The sequence below is a fragment of the Entelurus aequoreus genome, linkage group LG01 (assembly GCF_033978785.1).
Source record: "Entelurus aequoreus isolate RoL-2023_Sb linkage group LG01, RoL_Eaeq_v1.1, whole genome shotgun sequence".
Lineage (NCBI taxonomy): Eukaryota > Metazoa > Chordata > Actinopteri > Syngnathiformes > Syngnathidae > Entelurus > Entelurus aequoreus.
In genome coordinates this window covers 96530281-96550570 of record NC_084731.1, presented here as the reverse complement: position 1 = coordinate 96550570, position 20290 = coordinate 96530281, and the positions used below count along the sequence as shown (strand labels likewise).

The 20290-nt window shown below is 41.6% G+C and overlaps 1 protein-coding gene across 1 annotated transcript in view; it reads left to right on the top strand.

The window, feature by feature from the left end:
• Positions 1 to 20290, top strand: part of obsl1a (obscurin like cytoskeletal adaptor 1a) — a 36498-nt gene that overhangs the window by 90 nt on the left and 16118 nt on the right. The window contains exons 2-23 of the mRNA XM_062062898.1: positions 628 to 1754; positions 2104 to 2373; positions 2465 to 2725; positions 2886 to 3191; positions 3254 to 3520; positions 3603 to 3878; positions 5996 to 6110; positions 6240 to 6400; positions 6472 to 6744; positions 6828 to 7103; positions 7172 to 7447; positions 8288 to 8563; positions 8629 to 8904; positions 8983 to 9252; positions 9333 to 9599; positions 9675 to 9944; positions 10031 to 10297; positions 10395 to 10661; positions 10735 to 10847; positions 10935 to 11088; positions 16843 to 17004; positions 20043 to 20147. Of these exons, the coding sequence (XP_061918882.1) occupies positions 665 to 1754; positions 2104 to 2373; positions 2465 to 2725; positions 2886 to 3191; positions 3254 to 3520; positions 3603 to 3878; positions 5996 to 6110; positions 6240 to 6400; positions 6472 to 6744; positions 6828 to 7103; positions 7172 to 7447; positions 8288 to 8563; positions 8629 to 8904; positions 8983 to 9252; positions 9333 to 9599; positions 9675 to 9944; positions 10031 to 10297; positions 10395 to 10661; positions 10735 to 10847; positions 10935 to 11088; positions 16843 to 17004; positions 20043 to 20147 (5998 nt within the window). The 5' untranslated portion in view covers positions 628 to 664. The remainder of the gene's footprint in view (positions 1 to 627; positions 1755 to 2103; positions 2374 to 2464; positions 2726 to 2885; positions 3192 to 3253; positions 3521 to 3602; positions 3879 to 5995; positions 6111 to 6239; positions 6401 to 6471; positions 6745 to 6827; positions 7104 to 7171; positions 7448 to 8287; positions 8564 to 8628; positions 8905 to 8982; positions 9253 to 9332; positions 9600 to 9674; positions 9945 to 10030; positions 10298 to 10394; positions 10662 to 10734; positions 10848 to 10934; positions 11089 to 16842; positions 17005 to 20042; positions 20148 to 20290) is intronic.

Below are 20290 nucleotides of genomic sequence, written 5' to 3'. Positions count from 1 at the left end.
TTGTTAATGTTATGTACAGCAACAATCTAATTGTGGTTACAGGTATTCAAAAGAGTTTGGTCTTAGCCACTAAAGTGTTTTGCCTGACACATGACCTGTTTGACCATGCCTTTTTTTAGATATACCGTAGGTCTTTTTCTTTACTAAGTTGTAGAGCCCATTTGGTATTTGAAGACAGGTTTCAAACAAAATTTAAAACCAAAATGTAATTAATTAACCAAAACAGAACATATCTGAAAAGCTTGCGCCAATCCTTCCATTCCTAATTGCTGGTTCCAGTGATTGGTCACAACTCCAAGAGAAGTGATTGGTCACAACTCCAAGAGAAGTGATTGGTCACAACTCCAAGAGAAGTGATTGGTGACAACTCCAAGAGAAGCTAAAATCACAACTCCAAGAGAAGCTAAAATGTAGTTAGTGTGTTACACTCTCTTGTTCTGAGAAATCTCTGCAACAGTTCTGATTGCTGCACCTGTAACTGATGAGCTTTAGCCACTATTAACCTGTTTTCAACGTATTGTGTTACATCCATTTGTCTGTGGCTGCCTGTTGGCCAGACCATAACTGTAAAGGAGACTGGGTTTGAATAAGAATATCAAACTCCTTCATGTTTGTATTTGCCTTTAGGTCCAACTTCCTCATTCCACAACAAAAGAGTGACATCATGGACATTTTTGGAGGTGCCCCTCGTGTTTTGGGCTACTCGCGCCCTGTGGTGGCACAGTGCGGAAAAGACGCCACTCTCAGGTGCCACATTGGCGGGGACCCTCGCCCTGACGTGATTTGGGAGCATAACAATGTCCAGATTGTGACCGATGGACGGTATAAGATCTCAGAGGAAGGAAAGTTCTACCTGTTGGGCATCAGCGAGGTGACTTTGGAAGATGCTGGTCAGTACATCTGCAAAGCTAGAAACAGTGTTGGGGAAACGTATGCCAAAGCTTCCCTCAAGGTGGAGGTAAATGATCAGCAAGTAGATATGAATGGTGTAGTGGCAGAAAATGGGCATGTAAATGGGCACAGCACAATCCAAAATGGTGACCACAGAAATAAGAAGGGAGGTCACTTGCTTGACCAGGAGGATGACTTCACGTCTGATGACAAACCAAGGTTTCTTATCAAGCCCTTGTCATTGCGAGTGTACAGAGGAGAAGACGCTGCCTTCTCTTGTAAGGTCTGGGGGAAGCCAGTGCCAGAGGTGGTGTGGGAAAAAGATGGCAAGAAACTGAACGACATTTTCGAGAGCTCCCACTTCACTGTTAGCAGTCAAGACGGTGGATGGTTCCAGCTTAAGATCAATCGAACGCGTATGCCTGACAAAGGAGTCTACACCTGCAAGGCAATCAACTGCGATGGCGAGGCCCTGGCTGGGGCAGTCCTCCTTGTTGAGCCTATGCCAGAGCGAGAGGACAGAAAATTAACCAGTCAGCCAAAGGTCAGAGGCAAGCTTAGTTTGTCGAGGCTCAAGGAAGAGTCATCAGTCAGTGCATCTAAAGTCAAGAAGTTTGTGGTGGCAGAGGGAAAACATGCCAAGTTCCGCTGCTCTGTCACAGGAAAACCAAAGCCAGAAATAATCTGGAAGAAAGATGAGGTTATCCTAGAGCCCGGCAGACGCCATCTCATATTCGAGGACCGAGAAGGCTATTACACCCTAAAGGTTCTGTACTGTAAAGTTCAGGACACAGGGCTGTACGTGTGTGCAGCATCCAACGCCCTTGGAGATACTCTCAGTGCTGTTCATCTGTCTGTCAAAGGTGAGATACAACCAACATAAGCTTGCAGTACTTCTGTCCTTTATTGTATTCTCTGGATTTTCCATATTTCCATCTTCTTTATTACTTCTCCTGTGCAGGAGCCTATCCCAGCTGACTTAGAGTGAGAGGCAGTACACCACCACAGGACTCACACATACAGCTAGACAACTAGTATATTCGCACATTCTTTTGCATTTGGGGGAAAGCTCCTTTTTTTCGGAATTAGAATAATTGACAAACATATAAACTGAAGATGGCCAATTGCACTTTTCCCTTATATTCATATTCATTTTTGAAAGGTTACCTTCCACATGTGACCTTTACAATTAGGATTATTTTTTCTCTTCAGGCTCTCATGTACGATTCAGGCGTCCGTTAAAAGATGTGGAAGCAAGGGAGAGGGACGTTGCTGTACTGGAATGTGAGGTTCCCGATGACTCTGTTCCAATCACCTGGTATCTGGAGGACCACAGGCTCATGCCTGGTAGCAAATATGGGATCGAGCAGCAAGGTACCAGGCGGAAACTCACCATCCAAGATGTGGGAATGGACGATGATGGAGTGTATCTCTGCGAGATGCCAGATGGGGCTAAGAGCATAGCAGAGCTGTTGGTCAAAGGTACTATGCACTCTCAATCTAGTCATCTTTCATCTTCATTTGCATCATACAGAGTGTTAACGATAAGTCATTATAACTCTTCCTCCTACAGGTAAAATAGTGCGTAAACTTCCACGAAAGGTGGAGGTGTTGGAGGGCGAGAATGCCACATTTTGTGTGGAAGTGGAGGACGATGACATGGAGGTCCACTGGTTCAAAGACGGTCAAAAAATGTATGAAACACATCAGGCAATCCTCAAGTCTTTTGGAAAAACGCACATTCTGGTCTTTGTCAATGTGGCCCACCAAGACTCTGGGGTGGTGACTTTTATCACGGGGAGATCCAAGACTTCGTCGCGCCTCAAAGTCAGAGGTATACTAGCATTACATCTTTTCAGGTTTAGTTACATGTTTTCAAGGTGTTAAGATCACAGCTAATGAGTTTACAGCTCACACATTTTAAAAACATGCTTGTATTTTAACCGAAAAGAACACATGTATTTTTGTTTAGATTATCTGTGCTTTTCTTGAAGCCACAAGACACTGCCCACCGATCTGTCCTGTTGGAGTCAAAATGGATGTGGATGGTCCAAACGGAGCCCTGCTCTCCTGGGTTCCTGCGCCAAACAGCCAGACAACGACTCGCTCCATTTGTGTGGTGGAGAGACAAGAAGTGGGCTCACAGGAGTGGCAGAAGTGCTTCACCTCTGGGACTGCCACCTCAACTGAGGTCTGCGGCAATGGTGTACCGCAGGAGGGAGACTACCGTTTCAGGGTCTGTTGCATCAACAAGTATGGCCGCAGTGGCCATGTGGAGTTTCCAAAAGTTGTACATCTTGGTAGGTTCAAATGTAGTCTCTGGATGGCACAAAATTACAAAGACGTTTCTTCCTTTGTTTAGTTCCAGGACCAAAGATTTATAGTCAGCTTCAGGGCCTCGAGGTCACAGAGGGACAGGATGCTGTCTTTTCCATCGGGCTCTCAATCCCAATGGCTGGTTCCTGGTTTTTGAACAGTGCCCAGCTGCAAAACGGTGGACGGTACTCAATAAAACAGTCCAAAACACAGCATACATTAGTTATCCATGAAACTGTCTCTACCGAGGATGAGACAGAAATCACATTCATCGCCAACGGGGTGCGAGATTCCGCCATTCTCAAAGTAAAACGTACGTTAAGAAGTCTTTTGGGATTGTCAAATTGAGTCTTTGAAGAGGTCATCGTTTTGAGTCTGTGCCCGTGTCTTTGCAGCCGCTGTGGTGAAGTTCGGCCCTCTTTTGGAATCTGACATGAGCAAGAAGGTGGAGACCGGTGACGTGATTGTGCTCTACTGCGAAGTCTCCTGTCCCTCAGCTAAAGTAAGCTGGTTTAAAGATGGAGAGGAGCTGCAGGCGAGTGACCGCCTGAAGACCCAATCAGATGGGAACATGAGGAGAATTGTGATTCACTCAGCTGAGAAGCAGGACACTGGAGTTTACACGTGCCAGACATCAGGCAATGTCATTTCATTCACTGTTGAGGTTGCAGGTAATGTATCTGAACAAATACTATAGCTTCTATAGTGTATATCGTACAATATATGAAATAGTTGATGGAGATTACCTTACTAACATGTCATTGTTGCATGTCACCGTCACTGTTTTTGTGATTTTTGCCTTTTTTTGCTCAGTTTTCTTTTTGTTTTCCCTGAGTATCCTCACTGTTCGGATACGTTTTCCTTACATAATAGAGTATTTTTTATTCAATCGAGAAATGTGATATTGAAATAGTTTTAGGTCAGACCAACTGGAACACAAATTGAAAAGTGCCAGAAATTTGTAATACATACAAAAAGTACAGATGTACAGGTTCTGTTAAATTATCAATTAATGCAAAGCTCCTTGCGAACACGTGCCTAAGACAGTCATTAGGTCTCAAATCTTAGTTTCTTCAACACATTTTTAATGATGCCTATTTGAAATTGGTAAATGTAAAAAAAATGTAAATTAATCACATAAAAACGCACATTATTTACATCATTTATTTTGGCGGTCCATGACCCCCTAATATAAAGGCCTACTGAAACCCCCTACTACCGACCACGCAGTCTGATAGTTTATATATCAATGATGAAATCTTAACACTGCAACACATGCCAATACGGCCGGGTTAACTTATAAAGTGACATTTTAAATTTCCTGCGAAACTTCCGGTTGAAAACGTCTATGTATGATGACGTATGCGCGTGACGTCAATCGTTGAAACGGAAGTATTCGGACACCATTGAATCCAATACAAACAGCTCTGTTTTCATCGCATAATTCCACAGTATTGTGGACATCTGTGTTGGTGAATCTTTTGCAATTTGTTTAATGAACAATGAAGACTGCAAAGAAGAACGTTGTAGGTGGGATCGGTGTATTAGCGGCTGGCTGCAGCAACACAACCAGGAGGACTTTGAGTTGGATAGCATACGCGCTATCCGACGCAAGCCGCCGACTGCATCGATGATCGGGTGAAGTCCTTCGTCGCGCCGTCGATCGCTGGAACGCAGGTGAGCACGGGTGTTGATGAGCAGATGCGAGCTGGCGTAGGTGGAGAGCTAATGTTTTTAGCATAGCTCTGTCATCGCCAGGCGGTACAGCATTAACCGTGTGGTTACAGGTCCATGGTTTAATAGTATTGTTGATTTTCTGTCTATCCTTCCAGTCAGGGGCTTATTTCATCTGTTTCTATATGCAGTTAAGCATGATGCTATCACGTTAGCTCCGTAGCTAAAGTGCTCCGCCGATGTATAGTCGTGGAGATAAAAGTCACTGTGAATGTCCATTTCGCGTTCTCGACTCTCATTTTCAAGAGGATATAGTATCCGAGGTGGTTTGAAATACACAATAGAAAAAGGAGAAAGTGTGGAATCCAATGAGCCCTTGTACCTAAGTTACGGTCAGAGCGAAAAAAGATACGTCCTGCACTGCACTCTAATCCTTCACTCTCACGTTCCTCATCCACGAATCTTTCATCCTCGCTCAAATTAATGGGGTAATCGTCGCTTTCTCGGTCCGAATCGCTCTCGCTGCCGGTGTAAACAATGGGGAAATGTGAGGAGCCCTTCAACCTGCGACGTCACGCTACTTCCGGTACAGGCAAGGCTTTTTTTTTTTATCAGCGACCAAAAGTTGCGAACTTTATTGTCAATGTTCTCTACTGAATCCTCTCAGCAAAAATATGGCAATATCGCAAAATGATCAAGTACGACACATAGAATGGATCTGCTATCCCCGTTTAAATAAGAACATTTCATTTCAGTAGGCCTTTAATATAAAACTGTTACCAAGTTTTGAGCAAATACATTATGAGCTTTCAAGTAAGGCATTTTTTTTTAATACAATTGCATATGACATTCTGACAATATTATTGCGTTTGTGTCAAAATATTATTTCTTAAAGTCAATCTAAATTGGGAAACACATTACATTTCCTATGATTAATCAAAATTCAAAAGTGTGATAAATCTGATTTACAAAATAAATTGTTTGACATCACTCTAAATACTACAATTATAATATGATCATATTTTATACGCCAGACTTGTCTTATTGTTGGCCTTGTCTTCGTTTGCCTTGGAACAAAATCTGCCCTTTTATCTAATTTCTCTTCATTCTCCAGGTCCTACAGTGGAGTTCAGTCAAGCTCCTGAAGAGGAGCTCCTTAAGAGCAGTATGGAGCTAGACCCGGTGGTGCTCCTCTGCCACGTCTCCAGAGACGATGCTGAAGTTGTGTGGTGAGAAGACCCATTAGAATGGGCATGAGTAATTACTCCATCATGCGATGTGTTCAATGTTGCAACCCAAACAAGACAGATGCTGCTTTTTGCATACTTCACATCTATTTTTTGATTGGGCTTGTCCAGGTTTAAGGATGGTCGTGAAATTGAAGCCAGTGACAACATCACTCTGCAGGCAGAGGGAACACTGAGGAGGCTGATCATCCGCTCAGCCGAAACCTCAGATGCAGGCAGCTACACCTGCCAAGCAGGAAACAACAGCATGGACTTCACTGTCGATGTTAAAGGTAGGTTGCAGGGGACAAGTAACAACAGTAAATGTTCATGTTTAAAACAAAATTCTGTATTTCCTTTGCAGAGCCCCCAGTGATGATCGTAAATCCTAAAGACGATGTCGTGATGGAGCGTTACATTTCTGAGGACATTGAACTGCAGTGCGAGTTGTCTCGTTCTGGCGGAAAGGTGCAGTGGTTCAAAAATGGCGAGGAGGTGGAGGAGGGCAGTAATATCCATTTGTTAAAAGAAGGTCCCTATAGGATGTTGACCATTCTCAACAGCACAGTGGAGGATGGGGGGGAGTACATCTGCGAGACAAATGGGGACTCTGTATTTTTCCAACTAACTGTCACAGGTGAAAACAGAAATTCGATTCCCCAATACTCACAAATTTGTAACCAGCAGGCCGCATGTGAATATGTATTCCTTATGTGCCAGAACCCCCTGTACAGATCATTTCCCCCACTGAGTCGGTGCTTGAACTTACTCAATCGGCTTCCACAAAGCTACAGCTCAGATGTGAGATCTCAAGTCCAGAAGCTCATGTCACATGGTACAAAGATGGCCTGGAAGTAGAGGAGGGTCAAAACCTCATTCTAGAGGTAGATGGTGCAAAACGTCAGCTGGTTATCCCTTTGGCCTCTGTAAAGGACGCAGGAGAGTATTTGTGTGACACTGAAGATGACTCCGTTACCTTCATGGTGACTATTAAAGGTCAGAACCAGGAGAGATGTTTCCCACAAAGACGCCCAATAAATAACAGTAATTCTCTGTTTATTTAGAGCAACCAGTGGCACTTTCATGTCTTGAAAACACACTTAAGGAACTGGAGAGTTTTGCAGGGAAGCCAATCGTGTTGGAGGTCCAGGTGTCACGCCCAAATGCAGGTGTGAAGTGGCTCCTAAATGGGCAAACAATAAAAGAGAGCAGCTCTGCAACCATGACAGAGAATGGTTTAATCCGTCGTTTAACAATCCACTCTCCTTCTGTGGAGGATTCTGGCACATACAGCTGTGATGCTGTAAACGACAGACTTGACTTTCAGGTCCAAATTTCAGGTAAGGCCACCAAACAAGCCACACGTAAGTGTAAAAGTTGTTTAACCCTTGTGTGGTGTTCGGGTCTGTGGGACCCGTTTTCATTTTTTTATTAAAAGAAAAATGATACAATTAATTAATTTTTCAAACTGAGACTCACTGACTTTGGCTCATTTTCTGTGAAAAACATATATCAGAATACATATTTAATGACCACACACCATACACCCCCCTACACATTTCTATTACATATAAGATGTCCGGGTCCAGTTTCTGCACCTGCGGTTCCCACACAAGGTTGCAACATTGTTTGTCAACACTGTCTGCTCTCATTTTCTCGCACATTTGACCCTCTGATGTTCTGTGTACCTACACTCTGTCCTCCTCCTGTCTAGGCCTGGTGTGTGTGTGTGTGTGTGTGTGTGTGTGTGTGTGTGTGTGTGTGTGTGTGTGTGTGTGTGTGTGTGTGTGTGTGTGTGTGTGTGTGTGTGTGTGTGTGTGTGTGTGTGTGTGTGTGTGTGTGTGTGTGTGTGTGTGTGTGTGTGTGTGTGTGTGTGTGTGTGTGTGTGGTACACAGAACATACATTTCCACACTTCTATTAGCCCCGGGTCCAGTGGACCCGGACATCTTATATGTAATAGAAACGTGTAGGGGGGGTGTATGGTGTGTGGTCATTAAATATGTATTCTGATATATGTTCTTCACAGAAACTGAACCAAAGTCAGTGAGTCTCAGTTTGAAAAATGAATTAATTGTATCATTTTTCTTTTAATAAAAAAATGAAAACGGGTCCCACAGACCCGAACACCACACAAGGGTTAAGATTCCTGCAATTAATGTATTGTTTTCTACAACTTCAGAGCCCCCAGTGAAAATTTTAAGGAAATCTGACATCGACACAAACCTCAAAGTACTGAGTTCTGATGACATCGTGTTAGAATGTGAGCTCTCCAGTACCGATGCCAAAACCAAATGGTACAAGGATGGCAGTCGTATTGAGGGTGATGGAAGATTCTGTGAGGAAGAGGAAGGCGCTTTCCGCTCACTCGTCATCCTCAATGCTGAGCTTGGAGACTCAGGAGAATACTTTATGGATGCTGGAGATGACAACATTAGCTTTCTGGTTACAGTGCAAGGTATATTTAATGGACTGACTGACAAAATTGAAAAAATAACTCTTCGAAACTGCTCTATTTCTCAGAACCTCCAGTAGCCATTTTGGGCAGCTCAAAAGATGCAGGCTACCAGGAAATGACAGCAGGTGATGACTTGATCCTGGCTTGTGAGGTGTCCCGTGCAAATGCTTGTGTTCAGTGGTACTGCAATCACAGACTGCTGGTCAATGACTCTCGTACCTATATTGAATGCAATGGTACTTTAAGGAAAATCATCATCTCTAACGTTCAATCTTCGGATTCTGGAAAGTACCTCTGTGATGCCGTGGATGATAAGATGATCAGTATTGTAAGGATTCAAGGTAAAACCATCTTTCCAAGTACTTTGACCAATGTCGGACATTGAGTGAATCTAACTTATTTTTCTGATGTTCCCAAAGAACCTCCGGTGAGGTTCATAAATAAGGAAGATGACATTGTTGTGACTAGTTATGAGGCAGAAAGTGTGACCTTGGCGAGCTGCGTGTCCAAGGAGCATGCTCTGGTACGCTGGCTCAAAGACTGGACACCAGTTGAAGGTGAGCGTTTCCAGGTACTCACTGAAGGACATAAGCGTACCCTCACCATTGCACCTTTGAGGCGCTCGGATGCTGGAGAGTACACCTGTGATGTCAGCACTGACCAAATTCATTTCAGCCTGCTGGTAAAAGGTATGACTCTTTTTTGACATCAGACATGATTTCATATTATAGAAGCATGCAAACACTTCTTTTTAATCTATGCTTTGCAGAAATGAGAATCAAATTTTTAAGGCCCATTGAAGACACCGTAGCTCACGCCGACGGAATGGTGACCTTTCGCTGTGAAGTGTGCAAGCCAAAAGCGGATGTGCAGTGGTTGAAGAATGGTGTTGAGGTTGCTCCGAATCGAAGGTTCTCCATTCGAGCAGATGGAGTTGAGCGAAGTTTGACCATCCATCGTTTGACAAGAGAAGATTCTGGGGAATACGCCTGCGAGTCCAGAGATGACAGAACGGCAGCGATGCTTGCAGTACACAGTAAGCAAGAATACATTTTTTCAGGTATATCTTACATTTAGTATGATATTAATTCACGTCATTTTGTCACACCAGTGCCCCGAGTGGTGGAGTTCCTTACTGAGCTCCACAACACAACTGTTCTTGAAGGAGAAGATGCTACCTTCAAGTGTGTGGTTTCGCCTGAGGATGTACAGCTGGTCTGGTTCATGGATAACGAGGTGATCAGCCACGGTGACCGTTTTCAGGTGACAAAAAATGGTTTGTGCCACACCTTACTGATCAGGATGTGCCGGATGCTGGACTGTTCTAAAATCACAGCTGAAGCTGAAGGAACAACAAGCCAAGCAAACCTCAGAGTCCAAGGTAAATCTAATCAACAACAGTATTACTTATTGTACATCAATACACCAATCAATGACCTTGATATACCTAATCTTCTTCATGTTTAGAGGCTCAGGTTATGTTTACAAAGAAAATGGACGCTGTCATGGCAGAAGAGTTTGATGATGCCACCCTGGAGACAGTGATCAGTCTTGAGATAGGTGAGGTGCAATGGATGAGGCAAGGGGTGGTCATCCAGCCTGGGCCCCGTTATACACTCACCCAAGATGGCTGTAAACGTAGTCTGACCATTCACAATTTAAATCTGTCGGACCACGGAACCTACCGCTGCGAGACTCTGCACGACAGGACCCTGGTCAAGCTAAATGTAGAGCGTAAGTGGTGAAAATTAAGATATGTTGTTTGCGTTCAGATGAACGGGAATACTTTATTTTAAAAGTTTCTAACCGTACCCTTTCTCGTTTAATGCAGCCCGCAAAATCTCCACCCGTAAAGGCCTGACTGATCAGGAAACCTTTGAACACGAGACAGCGTCTTTCGAGGTGGAGTTGTCCCACAGTGACGTTGAGGGCATATGGCAAAAGGGTGGTATTAGAGTGAAATCAAACAACCAGTTAAGAGTGAGCTCCAATGGGCAAGTTCATAGCCTCACCCTTTCTAACCTCACTCTGGAGGACACTGGTACCATTGTCTTCTCTGCCGAAGGGGTGCGGACCACTGCCAGGCTAACAGTCAAAGGTAACAAAAGGGCTTTCTGTAGTACTATTGACAACTATTTCCAATATAAATTACCTGTTAATTCAATTAACAGAGACTCCAGTGACCATTTTGAGAGCTCTGACTGATGTCCGTGTCGAGGAAGAATGTCCTGCCCTTCTGGAATGTGAATTCTCTCGACATAATATTGACGTCAGATGGTTCAAGGTAAAACCAGTAGATCATTTACAACACAGAATCGTTGTATTCGTCAAAAACATAAATAACTTTGTCCATCTTCGACGTAAAATCAAGAGTGGGACCGAACTAAAGCCAGGTACGAACTGCCGGATCTACTCCATGGGGAGGAAGAAGTTCTGTCATATTCTACAGTGCTCTGTGGCGGATGCTGGTGTCTACACATGTGATGCAGGGGAAATCAATACTATCTGTTCTGTGGAGGTTTATGGTGAGTCTGATAACATTCTGCCTGCACACAGAAATACAGAGTGGGGGAATAATTTGATTGATCCCCTGCAGTTTAACCACTTACATAGACATGAACAGTCCATAATGTTTTCATTGTACGTTTATTTTGTACGAGCACTATAACCAACAAAAATGCTGAAAAAAACATTTAATTAAATAAGGGTTGTATATTAATTTGTATTTCAATTCTTGGTACCAACCACCAAGAATCCTGACCCTGAACATACTTACTCTCGAGGTCGATGCAAGATCCCACCTGATGGTGTAAGGATCAGGTTTTCGATCAGTCCACGTAAAGGCACATCTGGAAGTTTGCCACTGAACCCCTGCATACATACTTTTCCGAACTATACCGCGCACCGCAGTGACGTGCGATGAGGTTCATGGCTGGTGAGGCACTGACTTCATCACAGTCAGATTTACAAACATATGAACCCTAAAGAGTATCTTATTCACCATTTGATTGGCAGCAGTTAACGGGTTATGTTTAAAAGCTCATACCAGCATTCTTCCCTGCTTGGCACTCAGCATCAAGGGTTGGAATTGGGGGTTAAATCACCAAAAATTATTCCCGGGCGTGGCGCTGCTGCTGCCCACTGCTCCCCTCACCTCCCAGGGGGTGAGCAAGGGGATGGGTCAAATGCAGAGGACAAATTTCATTACACCTAGTGTGTGTGTGACAATCATTGGTACTTTAACTTAACTTTAACTTTACACATACAAACTATAGCACACAAAAAAGCACATTTAATTAAAAAATATTATTATGGTCTTATCATTACATATAAATGAAGTCCATGCACCGCTGCTGGGCCACAACATTAGGTACACCTGCAGACTGCAGCACGGACTTCATATTTCAGTCATTCACAACTCTTTCAACACGAACATTATTGTTTTTGCACTTTTTGGCTTCTTATTAAATAACTTTTTTAAATAGATTCAATCTTGCACGTGGAAACTTTAAGTGTGGGCTTTAGTTGATACAACACTCCCGTCAGGCGGTGCATTCTACGGCGGGGGTGCATTATCCACCAGGAGGCGGGATTACTGCGAGCCTCAGCCAGTGCGTCTTCTCAGCCGTTTTATGATTGCTCAGCACAAGAAATACGTTACACACATACAGTTGTTGACAAAATACATATATATATATATGTATATATTACCCTCACGCACAAAATGTTTTATTTTTTCCCACATATATCAGCCGCACCGGACTATAAGCCGCAGATGTATATGTTGTGAAATCAGTTATTTACATAGAAAGATATTGTAAATGTTTACTTACATACCGTAATTGTTTCCAAACAGTAAAACAGCTCTTCAAATAGTCATTGTCATGGACCCTGCAGCTGTGAAAGCTAGCTCTCCGATCAGCTAGACATACTCAATAATTCCACAGTGATGTGTTGGTGACTTTACTGGGGAATTTGTGGAACTGAAACAATACAAAAAGAATGCCATTGTAAGTAAATAATACTAACACAGACACTTGTAAACATGTTAGCATATTAGTTAATGTTAAGGACCCTAGCTTCATTACAATAATAACACTCCTACAAACATCACACATAGGATGTTTTAGTGAGTATAAATAGTTTTAGTTGTATTGTAAAACGTACATACGTTTTTTGGAGTGACTGATGAAGATTACATACGAGTAGAAATGCTATGGATGACTACAAGACGGACTCCTGGTTGAAAGTACAAAAGTGCTTAAAAGATGGAATTTTTAATTATTTTAAGAAAAATCCAAAAATTAGCTGCACTGTTTTATAAGCTGCAGGGTACAAAGTGCAGAAAAAAGTAGCGGCTTGCAGTACGGAATTTACGGTAAATTCAAACTGTAAAAATGTAAGCTGTTTGGCATCAACTTGAGTCGCTGTGTTTAAAAGGCAGACAAATGTTGATTACCCCAAACATATTAATGTCAAACGGCAGGTTAGAAACATGCCGCTTAGGGTCTGTTTCTCTGCTGCGAGTTTGAACAGGGTAATATACCATAGACCAGTGGTTCTTAACCTGGGTTCCATCAAACCCTAGGGGTTCGGTGAGTCTGCCTCAGGGGTTCGGCAGAGCCTCCGCCGCAGAGGTCAAGACACGCCCGACTCATCGTGTAAATAAAAACTTCTCCCTGTCGGCGTATTATGGATACCCCCAAACAATGTTCCCTCTAATTTTCCATATGTGTACAAACGCAAAAACTCCTTGAGCATTCATGTGGAGCACCTGTGAGCGACGTCAAACGTGCACATGCACTGTGGTCACACCTGACTAAATAACAAGTTCAATGTTTTATTATTGGAATCAAATGACAGCAGTCATTTCCATGAAATTATTTTCTAATATAGGTGTTTTGGCCCACTTACAATGACTATAACATATTGTTTTTCATGAGCTGTGTACTAGTATTATATGTCTGGGTGTGGGGTCCTACTTTCGAAATAATGTGTGCCCCTTTCAGATATCGCATTTAGTTCCCACTAAAACATTCACATGTTGCACAATGAGATGTAAACATGGGATCATGTGTACATTCCTGTAACTTTCCGTTTGTAAAATATATCTTTATTAGTATTTCTTTAATATAATAACATCATTTTATGATTACGGTTCGGGTTCGGTGAATGCGCATATGAAATTGGTGGGGTTCAGTACCTCCAACAAGGTTAAGAACCACTGCCATAGAATCTTCGACAAGAACCTTCTGGCACGAGTCATAATGCTAAGATGGTTCATGAATGGGTCTTCCAACATGACAGTGACCCCAGGCAACAAAGGAGTGGCTTAGCCAGTCTCTTGACCTTTATCCCTTTAAATCTGTGGAGGGATCTGAAACTTCAAACTTCCAGTTTTCTAGTGACAGCCTCAAAAATTGCAGGACTTGGCCAGAACCTGTAAATATGAGTTGACCAAAATCCTCCATGAGAAGTTAGCAACCCAACTAGAGGAAACTTTTGACCTCTCTGTTCCACTAAGCAGTGAGGCACAATTTTTGGGGAATTGACATTTTACTTATCGTATTTTCCAGAATTATAAGGCGCACTGCCGATGAGCGGGTCTAGTCAGATGTATTTTCATACAAAAGGTGCACCGGATTATAGGGCGCATTAAAGGGGTCTTTTTTTTTTTTTTCTAAATGGAAAACACTTCCATGTGGTCTACATAACATGTATTGGTAGTTCTTTGGTCAAAACGTTGCATAGATTATATTTTACAGGTCATCTTCAAGCCGCTTTCTGACAGTCGCTTCAGGATGCGCCGTTTTGTGGGCGGTCTTATTTACGTGGCTCACCTTCGGCAGCGTCTTTTCTCCGTCATCTTTGTTGTAGCGGTGTAGCGTGCAAGGACGGGAGTGGAAGAAGTGTCAAAAGATGGCGCTAACTGTTTTAATGACATTCAGACTTTACTTCAATCAATAACGGAGCAGCATCTCCTCATCCGTGGCTCAAATGTGTCCCGTGAAAAACCGCCCGACCAGAACTCTCTAATTAAACTAAAGTTCCTTGGGTGAATAATGTAAAGTCACTACACCGGTATGTTTTAGCGCTATCATGGCGAGTTTACTGACAGATATAAGTAAGAACTTAACACTACTTTATATTAGAAATGGCAACAGCGGAGGATGAATGTCCCATAACAAGAAGATAGAGAAAAAGAAGGAGCTTATCGACTAAGGCAGACCTGGGCATTCTGCGGCCCGCGGGCCACATTCGGCCCTTTGTGCGTCCCTGTTCGGCCCGCGTGAGGCCAATCATAAATTACAAAATACATTTTAAAAAGTATCTATGTCGAGTGTGCAATACAACGGTGCTGCTTTTGTTTTGAAAAGCGTTATTTGTATTACTTCCATGTGGACGTATGCGCGTGCGTGATTGTGAGTGAATGTGAACAGCTGCAATCACAAATTACAAAATAAAGTTGAAAAAACATCTATGTCGTGCGCGCAATACAACTGTGCTGCTTTTATTTTGAAAAGTGTTATTTATGGGCGTATGTCCGTGTGTAACCTGTGAGTGAAGGTGCACAGCGTCAAGTGATGCACGGTTTACACCTGAGACTCTAAAAAGAGAAAAGTTGATGACGAATGGCGTGTTTCCAACAAGACATGGACTGCCAAGCAACGTTCCCTCTAAGGTGCGCCCCTACGCAATTGCGCACTGCTCAAGCGTCCTCTGCGCACAGCAAATATATGCCGCGCACCAAATCAAACCCATCTGAATTCTAAACAAAATAAACACATTTATTCTGTGTAATTTTGCAATGCAACTTTGAGTGACAGTGACAACAAGCGGCCCTAACGGTGTTCGTCAACACCGTTCAATTGAACACCGTTCAATTATTGTAACGTCTATCGAGATGCTTCGAGCCAGGAATTATATAGATCACTTTATTGAGCAAAACTGTTTATATTCGGCCATAACCACACCAAAACACGAATAAAAAACTTCTATCTCGAAAAACTAGTCATTTTCTGCCGTACAAACCAGGCCAAAACCAACTTGTCATCTGTCACCAAACGCATAGCACGAAGCCACTGGTGCGTTTATGGCCACACAAAAAGTCGGACAACTCAAACACCACACACTATGACTCCTCAGTCATACGTGTGCTTATTCTACTGTCATTTATTATTAATGTTAATTTATTTATATTAATCATGGAATGCTGTTACTAGAGAAAGTTACAGGAATGCACACTTCATCCTATGCTTACATTTCATTGTGCAACATGAGGATGTTTAAGGGGAACTAAATGTGATCTCTGAAAGGGCTACACATGATTTCCAAAGCAGTGCTTTTGGTATAAAGTTAAGTTAGGTTAAATGAAAGTATTATTATTATTATTATTATTATTATTAATCTTACTGTATATATAAAAAATAATATTGAGCAAAATTTAATTGGAATATTGTCGATGTGGCCCTCCAGCAGTGCTCGGGTTGCTCATGCGGCCCCCGGTAAAAATTAATTGCCCACCCCTGGACTAAGGTGTCAGCACAGACTACAATGGCGGACGCGCAAACATTTTTAGGACTCATGCAGATCCCAAATGCAGATCAGCAGGTACCAGAAGGTAAGAAAAGTTGCTTTTGCATAACATTACCAAAAAAACGGCAGATAATATGTCTTACATTATACACACACCATAATAATATTCGTATGATGAAGCACCGTACAATCCATCAAGCGGTGTGGCTTCAAAACTTACCAAAGTCGTACTGAAACATTTTGATAGATTTTTGAGCGACGTGTGTACATGTTCTGTATTTTCAACAGAACATACACAATGTTGGTGTTGTTTACTTCAGTCATATTGCAGTCTACCCGTATCTCTTATGTGTGACTGCCATCTACTGGTCACACTTATCATTTCACCATGTACCAAATAAAATAGCTTTGAGGTCGGTCAGCACAACCGCAATTATTCCGTATATTAGGCGCACCAATGAAAGGATTTTAAGTCCGCTTTATAGTCCGAAAAATACGGTAATCAAATACAAATACATGTATCATAACTTTTCCTTAATGTTCTTATCTGGGTTTTGTGGTGATATTCGCTGTGTGTTAAGGTAAAAGTCACCGTATGACTGTTCATGTCTTTGGAAGCAGGTAGATGTTAAAAAAATATATCAGAGGATCAAATAAATACAGTATGTCCCTGAATGTACGTAGCAGCGTACTATACATTCTGATCGTTCCGTGCAACCTGAACTGCTTTATTTCACTCGCAGAGCATGAGCTGACCATTGTGCGGGATCTGGAGGATCTTTACATTCAGGAGGACCAGAACGCAGTCTTTATGTGTGAGGTTTCCCGAGAGGACGTGAGCGGAGAGTGGTATAAGGACGGCCACAAGATTCGGCCCACCTGCACCATCAAGACCCGCACAGAAGGTCACTTTGCACCATCACATATTTCTCAGATTCAGGCCCGGCCCTAACCAATCTGGCGCCCTAGGCAAGATTTTAGGTGGCGCCCCCCCCCACATCGGCAGTGAAGTGTATATACTCACAAGAAACCGAATAGCTTTGTCTTTGACCTTTTTTTTTTACTTAAAGAAAGCAAATTAACAATCAGAATAGTTAACAAGATAAAAAAAAATATGGATAAATAAATGAATACAAAAAATAAAAAATGAATATATGAAATACAATATTTTTTACATACATAAACACAAAATAAAACGTGCCAACAAGTTGCATAAAATAAATTAAAAATACAATATAAATAAGGCACTGCACAAAACAAGATATCAAACCAGTATGACTTTAACAACTATATTACAAAAAAAGGGGATCCTACAGAGTTCTCTATTTGTGCTTTTTAATATTGCATTAACTGGAATGACTTACAAATTACTGTACACCAGGGAGTACTGTAATTACCTAACGTTACATTATTATTTTCCATAACAATTTAGCCCCCTCCACAATATTAACCCGACGTTAAAACAAAACTAGCTATTTATTGATTAGCAATTGCCGAATCATGTAACATTAGCTTAATGCTAAAAAGACAGGTGAGGTATACTATCACATTCTGTAACAGACAAATAATTTCATGTAGGCTAACGTTGCCTACCTGCTACCTCTGTCTTTTTCTCGTTTCTCCTCTTCTTTTCTCCCCTGGGTACCTGACAGTTTTGGCCGTTTTGACATCTTGTGTTGATTTTTTTATGTGGTGACATCCAAAAAGAGTCATGATACGGGAAGGGAGGGGGCGCACCGTGCCGGGGGAGGGGGGCGTAATGTTGTTACAAATAATATTTCTATTAAATAGGCTTTACTTTGCATTTTAATTAACGTGGGATTATTTTATGTATTTAGAAATAATAGACATTTGATAATAAACATTTGTGCCACTGGCGTGGCGCCCCCTGATGGACGGCGCCCTTAGCATTTGCCTATACGGCCTATGCCACGGGCCGGCCCTGCTCAGATTTCTATTAAAATAGCAGCATCACGCAGAGATCGTTCCTTTTGTGGCTACGGTTCGTCCTGTCCAACGTATTCAAGATGGTTCAGAGAGAGATACGGGAGAGATTACTAGTCAATTTCAGTCAATTAGTCAATGGCCGAGTGCAGAATGTCGCCGTTAAGCCAATGTTTTGAACCATTTGATGATATTACGGACCGTAGATGGTGAAATCCCGAAATTCCTCGCAATAGCTGGTTGAGAAATGTTGTTCTTTAAACTGTTCGACAATTTCCTCGCGCATTTGTTGACAAAGTGGTGACCCCTCGCCCCGTCCTTGTTTGTGAATGACTGAGCATTTCATGGAAGCTGCTTTTATACCCAATCATGGCACCCACCTGTTCCCAATTAGCCTGTTCACCTGTGGGATGTTCCAAAAAAGTGTTTGCCACTGGTGCTAGCTTTCATTCAAACATTTCAGGTTCATTTTTATACTTAGCAAACTCATCCCGCGGGCTGAATAAAACCTGTTCGCGGGCCTGATCCGGCCCTCGGACCGTGCGTTTGACAAGCCTGGCTTAGTTTATTTGAACAGAAATGTAGATTGAATAGAAAGTAACCAGCTATTAACAGTAAATTAGCAAGTAGATTAGTAATAGTGTTAAGAAAAATATATAAACGGAAATGATGCAATGTGACCATGTACTTTTAACCCGTTATAAAATGGTTGTGTTATCATTTACTCACCAAATCCTATGTCACTGATCGTTATTGCAGGAGGCTGCAATATAGTGTAGATTTTACCTATTTTCAAAAGTATTTATAATGCCACACTGCAAAAAGTCAGTGTTCAAAAGCAAGAAAAAATAATACAAAAATTAGGGGTATTTTATTCGAACTAAGCAAAATTATCTGCCAATAGAACAAGAAAATTTGGCTTGTCAAGACTTTCCAAAACAAGTAAAATTAGCTAAACTCAATGAACCCCAAAATACCTTAAAATAAGTATATTCTCACTAATAACAAGTGCACTTTCTTGGTAGAAAAAAAAGAGACCTTTTTGCTCAATATGTTGAAAAATATTCTTAAATGAAGTAAATGCTAGTGCCATTATCTTGACATAATGATATGCGCTCAGCATTACATTTTTTTTTTTTTTTTTTAATTTTTTTTTTTTACATTTCTTGAAACCAGCAAACTTATACTAAAAACTAATTTATTGTTGTTAATGGAAAGGCAACAAGGCAAGCGCTTGTTACTCTCGGGGTCTCCTAGCCGCTCAGGCAAATCATATTGTCTAAAAATGCATTTTTCCATGGATAACATGACATCATCGCGCCAAGTGCGTGCTCTTTCAGTCAATTAGTGCGCATATATACAGCCCGGACAAAAAAAAATGTAATTGTAATTTTGAGGAATTTATCTGAATGTGCATGAACTATTTCTATTCAAAATTGTTTTGAAATGTTAAATGTTTAAATATTAACTGTCAGTTTACTGTACTGTGCCAACTGTACTACTATATGAGTACATATTTTATATTGTTTCATTGAAAATAAAACAGCAAAGTCCATTTGGCTGTCATCTGTTTTAACTATGAGACAATTGTGTTGAAATCATGATTTTTTTTTCAAGCTTGAAATAAGAAATGATGACTTTAAAAAAGTAGTTTTATACTTGTGAGTGTTGATGACACAGCTTTGCAACAGTTGATATTCTAGTTTCAAGCATGTTTTACTCAATATAGGTCATCAAATCTCAGCAACAAGCTGTAATATCTTACTGACATCATTTAGGACCAAAACCCTTAAAACAAGTAAAACACTAACATAAAATCTGTTTAGTGAGAAGAATTATCTTATCAGACAGAAAATAAGCAAATATCACCCTTATTTGAGATATTTCATCTTACTTAGATTTCAGTTTTTGCAGTGCACCCTCTGGTGTTGACCAAGATGCAGTTAGAATTAAAAGTCCTACATTCCTTTTGCAAAAGCCAACTGTTTTTGTCTTTTAGGCACCAAACACTTCCTGCTGATGTGCAGCGTAAAAGCTGAAGATGCTGGAGAAATACGCTTTGTGAGCAGAGCTGTTGAATCTACAGCTTACCTGGAAGTAGAAGGTACAGTTGCTCGGACAGTCAGTGTATTATACGTCGAGTGTTTATATGCAAGTGTTGACAGTTTCCATTCCAGAGATGGAATTTATGGCTCTTTGAAGGGAGCCGGATTTTGTGTAGCCATTCCTTTCAAAGAGCCGTTCAAA